The following is a 15272-nucleotide window of genomic DNA, read 5'->3' as shown; positions in this document are numbered from 1 at the left end:
AATATTGCAACCACCCATTTGTTACATACTTTGTCTTTTTAAACTTCTACTTTTAATGATCACTGTGGTTGAAATTATTATGCTTAATTTTCATAATCATAGCTTTTAAATCTACAGCCGTTTTCACATGTTAGATAAAGAAAAAGATAGCTAATTGTGTGTAGATAGTATGTCATTCCTGAATAGTCCCAAATGGTACAAAATCATTAAAAAAGCTAAAGAGTACGAATTATTCTTCTATTAAAAAACAGTTGTTCTCTAACTAATTATTAGTTTGAGCTGCTTTGTTTCCAAGAACAAATGTTGATCCTTCTAGCCTTGTTCGGCACACCAAAATGAGATAAACACTTTTTTTTCTCTCTCTCTCCTTATGCTGAAATCTTGCAGGTGAGAAACCCTACAAATGTCCCCACTGTGATTATGCCGGCACCCAGTCAGCCTCCTTAAAATACCACTTAGAGCGGCACCACCGGGAGCGGCAGAACGGAGCCGGGCCACTGTCTGGACAGCCCCCAAACCAAGACCACAGGGACGAGCTGTCCAACAAAGCTGCTCTGTTTATCAGGCCGGACATCCTGAGGGGGGCCTTTAAGGGTCTCCCCGGAATCGACTTCAGAGGCGGCCCTGCCTCCCAGCAGTGGACAGCAGGAGTGCTCTCGTCCACAGATCCATCGGGGCCGGCCACCGGCATGACTTCCGAGGCCCCTTCAGACACCCTGAAAGGCGCCGACCTTCCTTCCAAAAGCACCCACTTCTCGGACATCGGAAGAGCTTACCAGAGTATTGTGAGCAACGGTGTGAATTTCCAAGGGTCCTTGCAAGCATTCATGGACAGCTTTGTCCTAAGCTCCTTGAAGAAGGAGAAGGACCTGAAGGACAAAGCCCTGTCTGACCCTCCCTCCATGAAGGTGCACGGGCCGGACGGTGGTGAGGACAAAGCCGGCAGTAAGGCGGTCCCGAGGAAGTCGGAGAAGTCACAGTACGAGCCCCTGGACTTGTCGGTGCGGCCGGACGCCGCCTCACTGCCGGGCTCGTCGGTGACCGTGCAAGACAGCATCGCGTGGCACGGCTGCTTGTTTTGTGCTTTCACGACCTCATCCATGGAGCTGATGGCTCTTCACCTGCAGGCCAACCACCTGGGCAAAGCGAAACGCAAAGACAGCGCCGTCGGGGTGACAGTCAATTGCAAAGACCAGGCCCGGGAGGCGGGTAAGGTGGCCCTCCTGCCCTCGGCACAGTCAAACAAAGAGATGGCGCTTTCCCACATGATCGGGCCTCTGGAGGCTGCTTCAGAGAAGACAGCCCCGGGGCCGGTCAAGGAGACTCTGGGGGAGCAGAAGAGCGGCACGTGGCCCGGCCTGGTGGACCCCGCGTTTTGTAACTTCCCATCCGACTTCTACAAGCAGTTTGGCGTCTACCCGGGCATGGTGGGCTCGGGGGCCTCCAGCTCCGGCCCCACCCAGGAGCCCGACGGGAAGGCCCACGCGGAAGAGGACACCCCGATCCTGATCCCCGAGACCGCCGGCAAGAACACTACCGATGACCTCTCCGACATTGCCTCCTCGGAGGACATGGACTCCTCCAAGGGAGAGAACAACGACGAAGAGGATCTGGAGGCGGAGCCGGAGGTGATGAGCAAGCCCCAGTCCGCCCTCAGCAAGGACGGCGGTGGCGGCGACAGCAGCGACAGCCTTGTGCCCGTGGGCGCCCCTCAGCCCGTCCAGGGACTAGTCTCACCGTTGCCCCAGGCGCCCGAGAAGCAGTGGCACGGCCCGGGCCTGCTTCCAGCCCAGGACCCCTCGGCGGGCCTGCCCAAGCCGGAGCGGGGCCCCCCGGGCCTGGAGAAGCCGATGAACATGCTGTCGGTCCTCAGGGCCTACAGTTCTGATGGCTTAGCAGCCTTTAACGGACTTGCGAGTAGCACAGCAAATTCTGGATGTATCAAGAGGCCAGACTTGTGTGGTAAGTTTTAGAATCCTCTTCCTTTAGTTCATTTCCCAAAACATCAGTGCTGAATTGTGCATTTTAAAAAAATGAGGTAGACTCCTCCGTTAGCACGTTTCGAACGAACCATGAAAACACCCCAGCGATGCTGTAATATGCAGTGTAGACAATCACAAGAGTTGAGTTCCTTTGGAAGTTCTAGCACTCATGCTTTTGTGTTCGGGTTCTCACCCCAGTGACCCGAGAGGCCTGTACGGACGGCGCGGAGGGGGGTGGGGTCTCACAGTGCAAACCGCTCCTGTTTTTAATCTCTAACTCGAGGGCGAGAATATTTTTAAAAACAAAAACGAAAACAGAAAGACGTGGTAACTTGCAAACCCTTCAGTATTTTCAACTTCTGCGTAAGACGGCTAAAGACAGTTGCTTCCTGCTTTGCTAAGCCAAACCTGCTTCCTTAAACTTTTCTTTGTATTGACTTAGAGGGTACTAAAAATCATATCACACTAACCACACTATAGAATAAAGTGATCCTCTCTCCAACCAGGGAGATTGTTTCGGGGTGTTTGTGACTGACTCATCTTTAGACATTCCACATGGCAGTTACTGTGACTTTGGCCTCCTCCTATCGCCTTCTGTCCCTCTGTATCTTCACCTGTCTGTCCGTTGTTCTGACAAGAAATGTGCATTGTGAAACCCCTGGTTAGCAGTGTTGTGATCCTGTGTGTCTTGGACTTATGCCTGCCTGATCTTGTTAGCAAATTGGTACTTCCTTACTTACCTCCTTCAGGAACATGGTTACCCCCAAAGTAATTCCAGATCTTAAAACGTAATCATAAATTTGAAGCCTAGAATTGGATCAAATGAACGTCGGGGTGGGCAGGGAGGATCAAAGACATTCTCTTGGCATCCAGATATTCGTATCCGATCGCCTTTCTCCAAATAGAAGCCCAGTGTATTATTGCCAGTCCCCGGATATCCTCGCCAGAGATAAATGATCGTGGGACCTTTCCACGTCTAATCTATGAATGGATGTCTGTGACTTTAATGCACCTGTTGAAATGCACTTGTTGAAGAAAGGAAAGGAGAGAAGGAAGAAAGGAAGGGAGAGGGGGAGGGAGGGAAGGAAAATGGAAGGGGGTAATTCTTAAGCTCTGAATTCTGATGTTACTTTGAGCACAGAGCAGAACTCAGGAAGCTGGGCTTGGTTCATAATTTAAATTGATATATTTCTTTTCCCCTCTCCTTCCCTAATTCGCTAAGAGCTGGATCAAGCAGTCAGAAATATTTTTTTTGGAATTGTCAAAAATCACTAAATGGATTTCTGACAGCTCAAAAAAATATTGACAGTTCCTTATGCTGAATGATTCACAAGGCCCCATTAACCAGCACCCCCAGATCTATTTTTATCCACATACAATTCGTTACTTTCGAAGCAGTTAAAAACAGTGTTTAAAAGAAGGAGAAAAGGGTTTTATGTCAGTCCAATTTTCCCCCCCCCTTTCTTTTTCTGGGGGACCAATGTTTAAATCTTTTCTTAAAATTTCATTGTTGTTTTAAGTTTGTGACTTTCCTTCTTTTGTTATTGTTTAGGGATTTTTTAAAAGTCTATTTTCAGTTCTTTCAAACACCTATGTAGGACCACAGTTCCTGCCAGGAATCTGTGCATCAGCAAAGATCAAAACCTGGCGTGTTCCTAAGCTCATTCTTATTGAAATGAGCTCATATTACCCCTATTAATTTTCCCATCTTCCTATCAATGCCGGAGGAAGGCTTGCCTGCCTTGGAGGAGCTTGCCCGCTGGTGTCCTTTTGCACAGGGTGAGGGTGGAAGGGAAGGCAGCATCAGGGAGCCTGCTGTCTAATGAGCCTGGTCCTCTGAATGGCAGGACCAGGGCACTGTTAGGCTCTTCTCGCCCCCTCCCAAAATAGCAGCTCACTGCTCTCCCCTGACAGCTCCAGGGGATGTGCAAAAAACTTTGCTTAGTTAACCTTTCAGCCATGGGGCCACAGATCCTGGAGTATGTGTTGTGGCCCCTCGCCGGCAAGGGGAATGAGGACCCTCAGGCCGGTCAGGTCAAAACCAGGCATCGTGGTTACCCCTTCAGGTCAGGGACCATGCCCTCCTGCTCTCCTTTGCACTTGTGGGAAGACACCAAAAAAACAAAAAACAAAAAAACCCCCACAAAACTCTAGCTGTAAACTGCCTACTTTTAGCGAGCACAAGTTCTGCCTTTCATTTGGGCCTCATTGCTCCTTTATCCTCTTGCTTGAGCTTGGAAGCAGGCAGGGAAGGCCTTTCCCTGGCTCTTGAGCCTGTGTGGGGTGGGGCAGAGGCACCATCCTCTTGCCTCCAGGATGAGCCTGGCCCTGTGCAGCGTTCACTCCCCACTCCCGCACCTGTCCCGCCATAATCTAAATCCTCTTCTTATTTTCTTACTGGCTGCTGTGTGTCCCAGGATGCAGGAGGGCCAGGCATAGGCATCCTTCCTAGGAGATGATATCTGGAGGGAAAACTGAAGCCCCACTGGGCACAGAATGGGCATTTGGGGGCGTTTTTTCTCACAGTCCAGCTCACTGTCTTTCTAACATTGCAGAAGCACAAATGATAGCTGAACACTTCAAACCGCCCTTGGCTTGACTTTGCAAGAGTGAAAATGATATTGGCACAAGGAATCAAATATTCCTGATTTTGTTTCCCTCTTCTCTGCTCCACGCAAAGTGGATGTGGATGTCCAAACAGAACCCTCAGCCTGATACCTGGTTTCCTCCAGAAGCTGGGCTTGGCCAAACCAAAGAATTATTCCGGTATTTCTCATCTCAAGAGAGTTTCTCTAGTTAGTAAACCCAAATCCCCACTTTGATGCCCCTAGAAACAGGCTTGTAAGGGGAGCTAATGTCTGTCTGTTTCTCTTCTCGTGGGATGTAAAAGTGTTTGAAGAAGCATCAGTAAAAATCTTGTTCAGATCACGCAGACTCCCCCCCAGAGCTCAGCTGCAGCTCTGACACATGCTGGTGAGTTGAAGGAGGTGGTGTCTAACCCTAAAGCCTGTAGGTGATACTCCTGTTGTAGGCTCTGCTTCCCTAATTCTGCATGCCTGCTGCCTAACTGTTAAAACCCTGGTCTTACATTCCTTGGTGTCCCGGGCCCGGGTTCCTTGGCCAGTGAGTGCTGCCCATTCCTAGCCAGTGTGTTTCTAACTCTGGTTCAGAAAAGAGATTTGAAGAGAGGGGCCAACCCAGCCTGTTGGGCAGGAGAGCCCTGTTGCACATGCCAATGTTCAGAGCCTGTGTGTGAACTTTCCAAAGGTCCTTCCATAGGCAGTAGAGCATTCACCTGTCAGAGATGTATCACAGAAGATCCCAAAGAGGAGCCATCTTTGATTAAGCTGGAGGACATACACTGTTGCTTCTAGAGTAGGTCAGATCCCGCTATGGGCCTGATTTCATTAGGCGAAATCCCACTCCAATTAAAGCTTCCATTTCTTGAGGTGTCTTTCAGACCCCAGGCATAGCCCACATTTCTTTATTCTGCTGAAGAACATGACATACAAGGTCATTGAGTGCCATTGAAGAAGTTGGATGTGCCCTCAGGTTTGTTGGAATGGATTTGACCTTGGTCCTGTAATGGGACAGAAGCCACACGAGTACTTAATTAGGAAGTAAGGGCAGCCCGGAGCAGTGCTCACAGCCACTGATAGGACAAGGCAGGCAATCCCCTTGTCCAGTCTGAAAAACTTTGATGAACTGGTGGGTCAGCCAGCAGCTTGGGGTCGGAGAGCATGGGAGGCACGGGCTTTTGTGTGCCCCAGACAGCACAGAGGTCCATCTGCACAGCACCTGGAGGGCTGGCTGCATGGCAAGGTTACAGAGCATGTTTCACCCCAGTTTGTGGATTTGGAAACCAACCAGATCACCCTTACTCTTTGCCTTTCAAACCTGAGACAGATGGCTGGGGGTCATTGTGTGTTGAGTCTCGCAAGCAGAGTTTGCTCTGTATCTTTTGGTGAGCCCAGCGGTAGGGTTGATGGGAAGCATTAAAGAGAAAGGCAGTGAGAAGAGCATGACCCCCTTTGCCCTTCGAAGCTCTGGAGTGACCAGCATGCAGGGAAGCCAGGCTGAGCGAGGAGACTCCACTAGCATGTCTATCATGGGCACGAGCCCTCGCACAGTAGCTCCGGGACAGAGGCACCCGCCGGGCCCCAGGGGAAGCTAGTGGGAAGGCAGGGCCATTAGCAACAAAGGTCCCAGTAGTCCCAATTTATTATTCGTAGGTTACTGGGAAACTGGTTTCCCTAACCCAAATTATGCCTGACACTAAGGGTTCCTTGGGCTTAAGACCCCTCCCTAAAAAAAAACAACAAAAAAAAAACACGGAGTCCATTGAAACCTCTTCACATCATCTATTCTGAGATGTGTGATAAAATGAACCAGAACATCCAAGTTGAACGCTCTTAAAATGTGACTTCTGTCCTCCAAAAACCTCACTGATTTCCAGCCTGGACAGTCTGAAAATATGCACCATTTACCGGCTACACAGTCTAAAGTAGGGGTTGGCAACTATTTTCTTCAAGGGCCAGAGGGGAAATAAGTTAGGATTGCAGGCAGTGTGGTCTCGGTCATGGCCATTCGACCCTGCCCTACAGTGCCAGAGGGACCATAAATGATAATGAAACAAATAGGCGTGGCTGTGTTCCAATAAAACTTTATTTACTAAAGCAGGCAATGAGCTGGACTTGGCCCACGTCTGCCGGGTCACCCCCGGCTCTCCTGTAAAGAAGGATGTGCTGCTGTGTCGTCCCCAGAGGGGACACGTGGGACCCTGTGTGCCTCACTGGCTGGGGAGATGATGCAGGGAAGGCCCCGGACTGCAGATCCGGGGCTCCACCTATTGCCCCGTGATGCAAAGCCAGAGACACAAGAGACTTTCCCAGGAGAGAGGGCTTCTAGACCCAGATGGCCCGGTATACCTGCTCCTGGAAGGCCACCTCTCTGCCTGTTGCACTAAAGACTTGCAGGAGAAGACCCCTCAGCGGCTCACGGCAGTTCCAGAGTCTCCCCGGTCACGGCCAGCCTAGGCAGAGGAGGGTGAAGCAGGAGCTCTGTCTTGGCTCGGAGGTGTCGTTCAGACTCCAGGCATAGCCCACTGTGGCAGCCTCAGTTTCCACACTGGTGGGCAGAAGTGGAAGGATGAAACCAGACGATGGATGTAAAGGAGCTTGGATAAATGGTTCTCAGTTGACTTGGTGTTTTATAGTGGGAATGAATGTCCACGTGGGGTTGGCGCAAGAGAATGGTGCCAATGTCCAAATGACTATTTTTTAAAGATTTATTTATTTATTTGAGAGAGAGAGCAAGCACAGAGGCAAGGGGCAGAGGGAGAGGGAGAGAGAAATTCAAGCAGACTCCATGCTGAGCGTGGACCCCAACGTGGGGCTCGATCCCACGACGCTGAGATCACGACCTGAGCTGAAAGAAATCAAGAGTCGGATGCCTAAGTGACTGCGCCACCCAGGTGCCCCAATGTCCAAATGACTTTTGGTTGCCGGGGTCCCTTTGGCACTAAGCAAGTACCAATCTCACTTTCCATCAAGGTCTTAGAGACATGTTTTACTTCCTCAAGTCTGCCATGATAGGTTACGGATGGCTTTCTTGGGTATGTGGGAAATTCAGCTTTCAAGGTAATTCTGGTGGCTGTGATGATATCTGTCACAGTGGCCCTGCCATTTCAGTGTCTACCCAATTCTGTGCCTTCCTGGTAGAAGGCAAGTGCTTCAGGGGGGAGGGAGTAAACCCCTCCTGCTCGGTGTTTGACCAAAAAATGGCTAAAGTCTGTGGTCAGTTAGGGAAGCCCAAGGGGGCCTTGGCCGGAACGTGTGGAAACAGTGTGAGAACTTCCCGTGTGTGTGTGTGTGTGTGTGTGTGTGTGTGTGTGTGTGTGTGAGGACACGCAAGCGTAGGCTACAGGTGCACAGCCCAGGGCATTTGGCACGTTTTTGGTCTGGTGGATGATTCTAAGGTTGAAGGTGTGGCCTAGCAGCTGGCAGGTTCTAATGAAGAAAGGGGGTTAAGTTAGGTAAATGGCACAGGAAGGGAAGCACACAATCTAAACCCACCACGTGTACGGGAGCCTACGTTCAGTCAGCGCCAAGGAGGGCGGTTAGCCTAGGAGACCCAGGGGGTCTCCATGGTAGGGCCTTATTGTCTCTGGAGCTGCCATGCTTTATTTAAATCCAGATGAGCAATCATTCCTCCTTCTTGTCTTCTTTATGAGCTGGTTCTTGAAGGGCTTGGCTTGCAGAGACTGTTGATGAAGCACAACTTTGTACTCGTTTTCTCTGCCTGACTTGATCATTTGCAGATTGTTCTTTGACTTCCAGAGTCCAGCCCGCTCCCAGTAGCAGTGTGTGTCTAGGGTCCAATGTTGGACCCCAGTAGGGAGGACCATTTGGCTTGTGTTGAGGTCCAAGGGCAGATCCTTTAAGTTAACGCAGCTCACCACCCCATCCTGCCTGCCCCGTGCCCGCCGGCTGCCTCGCAGCTCGCTGCAGCCCTTGTCCCTTTGAGTCTGGTGGGACAAAGGGTAGGTGCCGTCCCCTGGGATCTCCTGCAGAAACCAGCACCCATGGACCGGCTCGCCTCTTCTCTGGTCCAAAGCCTTACTGTGTGCACTGTGTTGATGAAGAGGCAGCCTCTTTGGATGGCAGCCTCTCTAAACTCTTTGGGCATTCTCCTCCTCCTCCCCGTCCCTCTTTTTAAATTAAATGGGAATGCCACTGACGTGATGTCGTTTGCACTGCAGGATGACAGAACTGTTGTGTGAATACCATTGTATTTGCCAAATGGTCCACTCGTCATTTCAGAACAAACAAATGGATGGTGTCTGTAAGTCGGCAAACACTGGTGACATTTAGCCTTGTTTATGTTCCTTTCCTTTTGCTGCATATTTTTGGCTCCAAAAGCTACTGTCTGAATCAACAGTGCCTCCGAAGCCGGAGAAAAGTCTGGTAGCTTTCATTTTGGTTTCTACATGCATATTCTTTTTGGACTGCTCGATACCTCCTGCCCAGGACCAAGCCTAGGGTGAGAGAAGACAGCAGCTGAGCTCTTTGGTTCAAAAAAAAAATACGCACACAGACACACGGACACACATTTTTTTCTCCCCAGTAATGACTTAAGACCGGGAGGGAGGAAGGGAAGGATGAGAGAGGAGAGTGTTGTCAGCACAGACGCCCACATCCCCGGGGACGTGCAGAGTCTCCTAGCCCGGCTGGCCGGCCACCGCCGTGTGGAGTAGGGACAGTGTTGACCCCCTCGCTGTCTCGCGCCGAGTGCAGGGATCCCAGGCCTCAGCTTTGGCTTCTCCCTTCTCCGGCTACTGCCTCAGAGTGACGGTTGGCACCGACAGCCATGTAGCTGTAGGGCCACATCTTAGCTATGAAGGAATCCGGTTCTTTCTTTTTTATATTCAGATGTTGTGTGCAAAGCCCAGGTTTCAAATAAGTAGTAATTATCTCCTATTACTTAGCACTGATCAACAGCACCTCTACGCCTAATTGCCAACCTGCTCTAATCACGTAGACTATTCTTGCTTTAGCCAGAGACGGAAGGACCAAATTTTATAAATATTGCTTTATTGTCACTACTCCATTAAACAATTAGGGAGTGTGGCCCTGTCCTTGCTTTCAAATGCCTCTCGCCTCCATGGTTTCTGGATTGTTTAATGAATCTGCACGTTTTCTTGCAGGTAAGTGACACCCCCTGTTCTAGTCAGTCCAGCTGGACTGGCCCTTGTCTGTTCGTGCTCCTCGGTGGCTATCTGCAGCTTGTTAATGGTGTAAAGTCAAGAGAAGACTGTATACACATATGTGTGTTGAATAAATAATTCTTTATTGGCATAGGTATGTGTATACACACGGCACACCAACCTACAGTATATCTAGGAGAGAATCAGGGAGGCTAAAAATACTGCCCCATATGTTCCTCCGTTAGTCATGGACCGCGAAGGCTTGGTAACTTGAACGAGAGAGAAAATTCCCTCAAAGTCGTGAATCCTGAGTGACAAATGCTGGTGGATTGGAGGTCCCTTCACCTGTGAAAAATCTGACTGGGGGCGGGGGGGTGGTCTGCTACACCAGCTCGCCAAGCTTCTGGAGCGGGCCCCGCGGGTCTTGTTGGCATCATTGCCTGTGTCCGATTGTCCTGTATTTTGTAACACTTTAGAAGAATACAGAAAAGTGAAGTCATTATCTTTCTCCATAGTATTTAAGCAGTACTATTGCTAGTTTAATATTGTGTCAGGTCGTCCTAATAACCGGGAACAGAGGACAGTGACATTCCAGTGAACAGCGCCTTGGCACCCACAACTTCAAATGTGGTGATGGAAGCAAAAATGTGGAGACTTGTGCTGGGTTATCGTGTGCTTCGGACTAGAGTATTGTTGACGTAATGAGAAGATTATATTAAGGTGTTCCTGGTAATGAAGGCATGTAAGTTCTAATAATTGTAGCTTTCTGAATACGTGTCAAACTATATCTTTAAGTGTGCTGTATGCTGAGTTACAAGTTAGGTCATTTATGAATGGAATGTAAAACAATACTAAAAATGCTTCAATAACTTATCTTGGTATTGCTAATAAAACAAAAGCTGTGAAACATTAGTGCACTTTTGAGTCATTATGTTAATTCCTTCCACAACACCCCACCATTGCCCTCCCAGCCCCGCCCCCAAGAGCCGCGCCCTCCCTGTTGGAAGCCTCAGCAGGACATTCAGGGAATACTGGTGGGCTGCCCACCCCGTCCCCCACCCCCGGGCTGTTTGCTGGGCAGTTTGTTGCATTTTTCCACCCACCTTGAGGCAGGCCCCACAAGTAACGATTCCTAAACGTGCAAATGTCCAGGCATCTCCTGGTCTGGGGCAGGGGCTGTGGTGGGTGGGCCAGAGCCAGGCGACACGTGTGCAAGTCTCTGTACCAGTGACTCCGGGCACCGAGGCCCCACGACCGCTCCCGGGCCCCGTGCGTAGGGAGAACTGAGGCACGGAGCTTGCAGGCTGCCATCCCCCCTCCCGGGTGTGGAAGAGACCGCCCGTGCCCGGCCTCCCGGCAGCAAACCTCGACATTTGCTTTTTTTTTTTTTTTTTTAAAGATTTTATTTATTTATCTGAGAGAGAGAGAATGAGAGAGAGCACATGAGAGGGGGGAGGGGCAGAGGGAGAAGCAGGCTCCCCGCCGAGCAGGGAGCCCGATGCGGGACTCGATCCGGGGACTCCAGGATCATGACCTGAGCCGAAGGCAGTCGCTTAACCGACTGAGCCACCCAGGCGCCCTCGACATTTTCTTTACATCCCGTGAAGGTTAGTTTCCAGTGGGAAGGCACTCAGCATCACTGGAGTTGGGATATTTTTGTCCGCGGAGATTTTGCGCTTGTGCCTGTGTTTGCTGTCACACGCAGGCTTTGGCCCGGCCCGTGCCCCCCGCCCCAGGTCGTGGTGGGAGGGGCGGGGTACGGGAAGGAGGGAGTTTGCTTCCCCGTTTTTGTTGCTTAGTTTTTTTTGTTCGTTAGCTGGACTTCATGCCCCTGCCACTCCGCCAGTGTTTCTAAGCCTTCCTGCCAGGGTCTGTTTTGGAAACTTCAGAATTCCGTGTACGTCCCAGCTCCCCGTTTAACGGGTCCTGTGGAGGAAAAGGTATTATCATCATCTGACAGAATCCCTACACTCCCAAGTAAATCAAGGGTCCCCTGTGGGAGGGGATGGAAGCCCAGGAACGTCCCCCTGAACAACCCTGGTCTTTGCCACGAGACAATCGTAGCACCTTGACCGCTTGGGACATTCCCTCCAGTTCAGACTGCAGACATTCCTGCAAACTGTTCGAGTCATCTCCACCCCAAAGGGGCCGTAGTACAGTCTCTCATTTGGGAGAAGAGGAGAGAAGGGAGAGATTCTGAGTCATAGGGTACATGACGAAAGCCTCCAGGAAAGTCGTACATCTTGAAGAAGGTTGTCAGCTCCCTGTGCCCGCCACTGCCTCCTGATTCTGTTCCCGGGGAGCGGGGAACATGCACTGTGGCTTCTGGTGGGAAACACGGTGGATCCCAAAATGCCCGGCCAAGGGAAAGCCAAGTGACCTGCGCCAGGCCCATGTGGCCAGCCCGAGCCCGGACAGAAAGGACTCCAGGAGGGCGTTGTCTTTATTTCTAGTGCCCCCCGAGTCTTTTCCCTGGGTTCTGGCCTCCTGTGTCACCTCGCCAGGCGTGCCGCATCTCTGCGGGGAGTTGCTATCTTCCATCCTGGTTTCAGAAGCCACAGGTGCAGCTCCCAGGTTGGGGCTCACCACCATCCACTCTGTATAGGCAGGGGGCACCCCTGCGGCCTCTCTGGACCAGTGCTTCAGGCCTGGGGACACGGGTGGGAGGAGAGGGGCCTCTGTGGAAGGCTGCCGGGCCTCCATGCCTCCGCTCGGGGTTGAGCACGTTGCCCCGGGCACTGTTCACCATTTCCAGTCACTCTGCATGCTCCGGGAAGCCTCGCTGACCCCGCAGCCCCGGGCTGCCCAGCCAGTGGGGACTCAGGGAACCGGGGAGTGGCTGGGGGCCTTGGGTACAGAGGGAGCACTGCTGAAGGGGACAGATCGTCATGCTGAAAGTGGGAGGGCTCCTCGGGCGGCTCATTCCTGTGTCTGCTGTCTTCTCTTCCTCCCCGGGGCCATTCCCTAACGGGATCTCTACCCATCTCCGCCTCTAAGGCAGGGAGTCTTTCCTGAGTCGCTCCCCAGTGGAGACTTCTCAAGCTTAGAGGGGACCTTTGTGGATTCTCCTCCTCCCGCTTTTATGAACTGAGTCCCAGCCTCCTCCCACCTCTCATTTCTCGGCACCCCCCTGCTTCCCAACCACCTGCCCCTCCTTCCTGCCTGGGGGAAGAACTCCCTTCCCACCCAGTGAGCGAGTGTTCTTGGGAACATCCTGTGTGCTGTGATCGACCTGGGGGGATTCAGGCCTCGGGCACCAGCGGATTGCGTATCAGAGCGCTGTGTGGGGTCTGCACTGCTGTCTTGTCTACCACCCCACAAGCCCACACGGGCTTATAACAGACCCCACCTGCTTGGACTCCGGTAGGGGGACCCACAAGCATCACCTCCCGGATCTGCCCTTGATCCTTTCCAAGCAGGGCCAGCCCACTGATCTGAGGTGGACAGGAGAACCCACCCCCCCGCACTGGAGTTTGAAGGAGGTAACGGGCTTAGGGTGGGGTACCGCAGGAAGGGAAAGGTGCTCTGCAGCTTATGATAGGACAGAGTCCTCGGATCTCCTGCTTCATCCTCACATGTTGGGAAATATGTGTGCTTTGATGAAATTCAGATATTCTGGTGGCGGGGGGTAAAATTTGGGAGATGGTTATTGCTCACGTGGAGTCACTCTTTCCCAGAGACGTCACGATGACTGAATTATATTCCGAAGTATGCAGCCGCACACGGGCAGCCTTGTCTCCGCAGGAGCGGATTCCGCCTCTTGAGCAAACAGTGTGCATTTTCAAGGTTAAAGTTGGGGAGCTCTGCAAAGCTGTTTCATTAGCAAAAACACCCATTTGTGCGCCCAGCCACTGGCTGGCTTTCTGATGAGTTGATCTCTCGCGCTTGTTGTGGAATTGTCCAGACACACCCATCCAATCGTAACCCGCTGCTCACAAGGTTAAGTTTACTTTTTGAACTTCTCTTGTTGTCAAATTAATATAATATGCTCTCAATTATCCACATAAAAGGAGAAAGGCAACCAAGCAGGGAAAGTAAATTTGCAATTAATTTCCTAAATTATTGCTCTTTTTATATGATGGACAAGTCGCTTTTCTCTGACTTGGACTCCGGTGTTCTGTGGGTCCTGGGGGGAGTGCCAGGGCAGGCCCCGAAAACAGGCTCCTCCGAGGTGTTCTCCACACCTGGGGCAGGGCTGGAGGCAGATGTTTTGTGGGCAGGGTTTGGAGTAGGGGTTTGGAATATGTTGGGCTCTTGTCAAGGAGAGAGTCCATTCATCTTCTCGGTCTTCCAAGATCCCATTGGTGACCTAGTTGGCCCTAAGATAAGAATGTGGGTGGAGGTAGTGTATGTGGGAGGAGCTCCCAGGAGCCATGGGTGAGGGAGCCACGAGGGAGGGGAGGAAACCGCTCTGGGTTATTAACTGCTCGGGCACTGGGTGCAGTCCTTCCGGCCATCCTCTAGGATTCCGTGTGGAGCTCATCTCAGAATTGCCCCACAGAGGGCGCCTGGGTGGCTCAGTAGTTAAGCTTCTGCCTTCGGCTCAGGTCATAATCCGGGGTCCTGGGATCGAGCCCCGCATCGGGCTCCCTGCTCTGCAGGAAGCCTGCTTCTCTCTCTCTCCCACTCCCCCTGCTTGTGTTCCTGCTCTCGCTATCTCTCTCTGTCAAATAAATAAATAAAATCTTAAAAAAAAAAAAAAAAAAAGAATTGCCCCACAGAGGGCTGAAGGAGCTAGGGTATTTATCCCAGCTGGGGTATTTAGTTAAGGGTCACTGCAGTCCTCTCAATGACCGAGCAGTCTTCTTATGTGCAGAGAGAAACAAGAGTCTGTTGGCATGCCAAGGAACTGGAAGAGAAGCCATTGGGCACCAATGACGCCTGCCACAAGTGGGAACTCCTTGGCCCCAAAGTTTTTCCACCCTTGGTGCACTGCAAAAGGCCACCAAGGATGAGGACTGATACTCATTCCATGATTCCCTGTGGGAAGTGAACTGTGGGTTTTAAATATTGAGAAGTCTCCGCTTAGACACAAGTTTACTGGAGGCCAGATGGGAGGGCTGCTCTGGGGGTCAGGAGACCAGGCGTCTACCAGCAATTGAGCTCCAAGGAGCTTCAACAACTCATCCTTTTATTTGGACACCATTTCCCCACTGGTGAAAGGAAGGGTGACTGCCAGTCCCCTCAGTAACCTCCTGGGTCTCAAACTCTGGCTTTCATGATCCTTTCTAGCCCTGACTTTTCAGGTGACACTGTAGGACCCCATCAGCCCTAGAGTTCCTGTGAATGCTCACTTCAGCAGGGCCCTGGATGTGGGAACCCAGCTGGTATTCCCACAAGTGCATGAACATGTGGGGTTTCAGTTTGGCCAAGACCATTTACTGTTTGAGGGCATGGGGCATGTGAGTACTCGCCTCCTCTTGAAGACATTTTTCTTAAATCATAAGAAGAGAATTGAGGAACTTGTCATTTATGTATTTTTTTTTAAAGAGGGAGTCAATACAACTGGAATTTTGAGTTCATGGTAGTGCAAGAAAAACTGATTATCTGACTTTTTTTCCTTTTCAATTTTCAACCTCTTGTGT

At 51.2% G+C, this 15272-nt stretch overlaps 1 protein-coding gene across 1 annotated transcript in view; it reads left to right on the top strand.

Annotated features, from left to right (window-relative positions):
* ZNF536 (zinc finger protein 536) overlaps positions 1-15272 on the top strand; it is a 232422-nt gene that overhangs the window by 86528 nt on the left and 130622 nt on the right. Inside the window, exon 3 of the mRNA XM_044911279.1 lies at positions 388-1962. Within this exon, the coding sequence (XP_044767214.1) occupies positions 388-1962 (1575 nt within the window). The remainder of the gene's footprint in view (positions 1-387; positions 1963-15272) is intronic.

This window comes from Neomonachus schauinslandi, chromosome 16, assembly GCF_002201575.2.
Source record: "Neomonachus schauinslandi chromosome 16, ASM220157v2, whole genome shotgun sequence".
In the NCBI taxonomy this organism is placed as follows: domain Eukaryota; kingdom Metazoa; phylum Chordata; class Mammalia; order Carnivora; family Phocidae; genus Neomonachus; species Neomonachus schauinslandi.
This window is presented reverse-complemented; position numbering and strand designations above follow the sequence as displayed.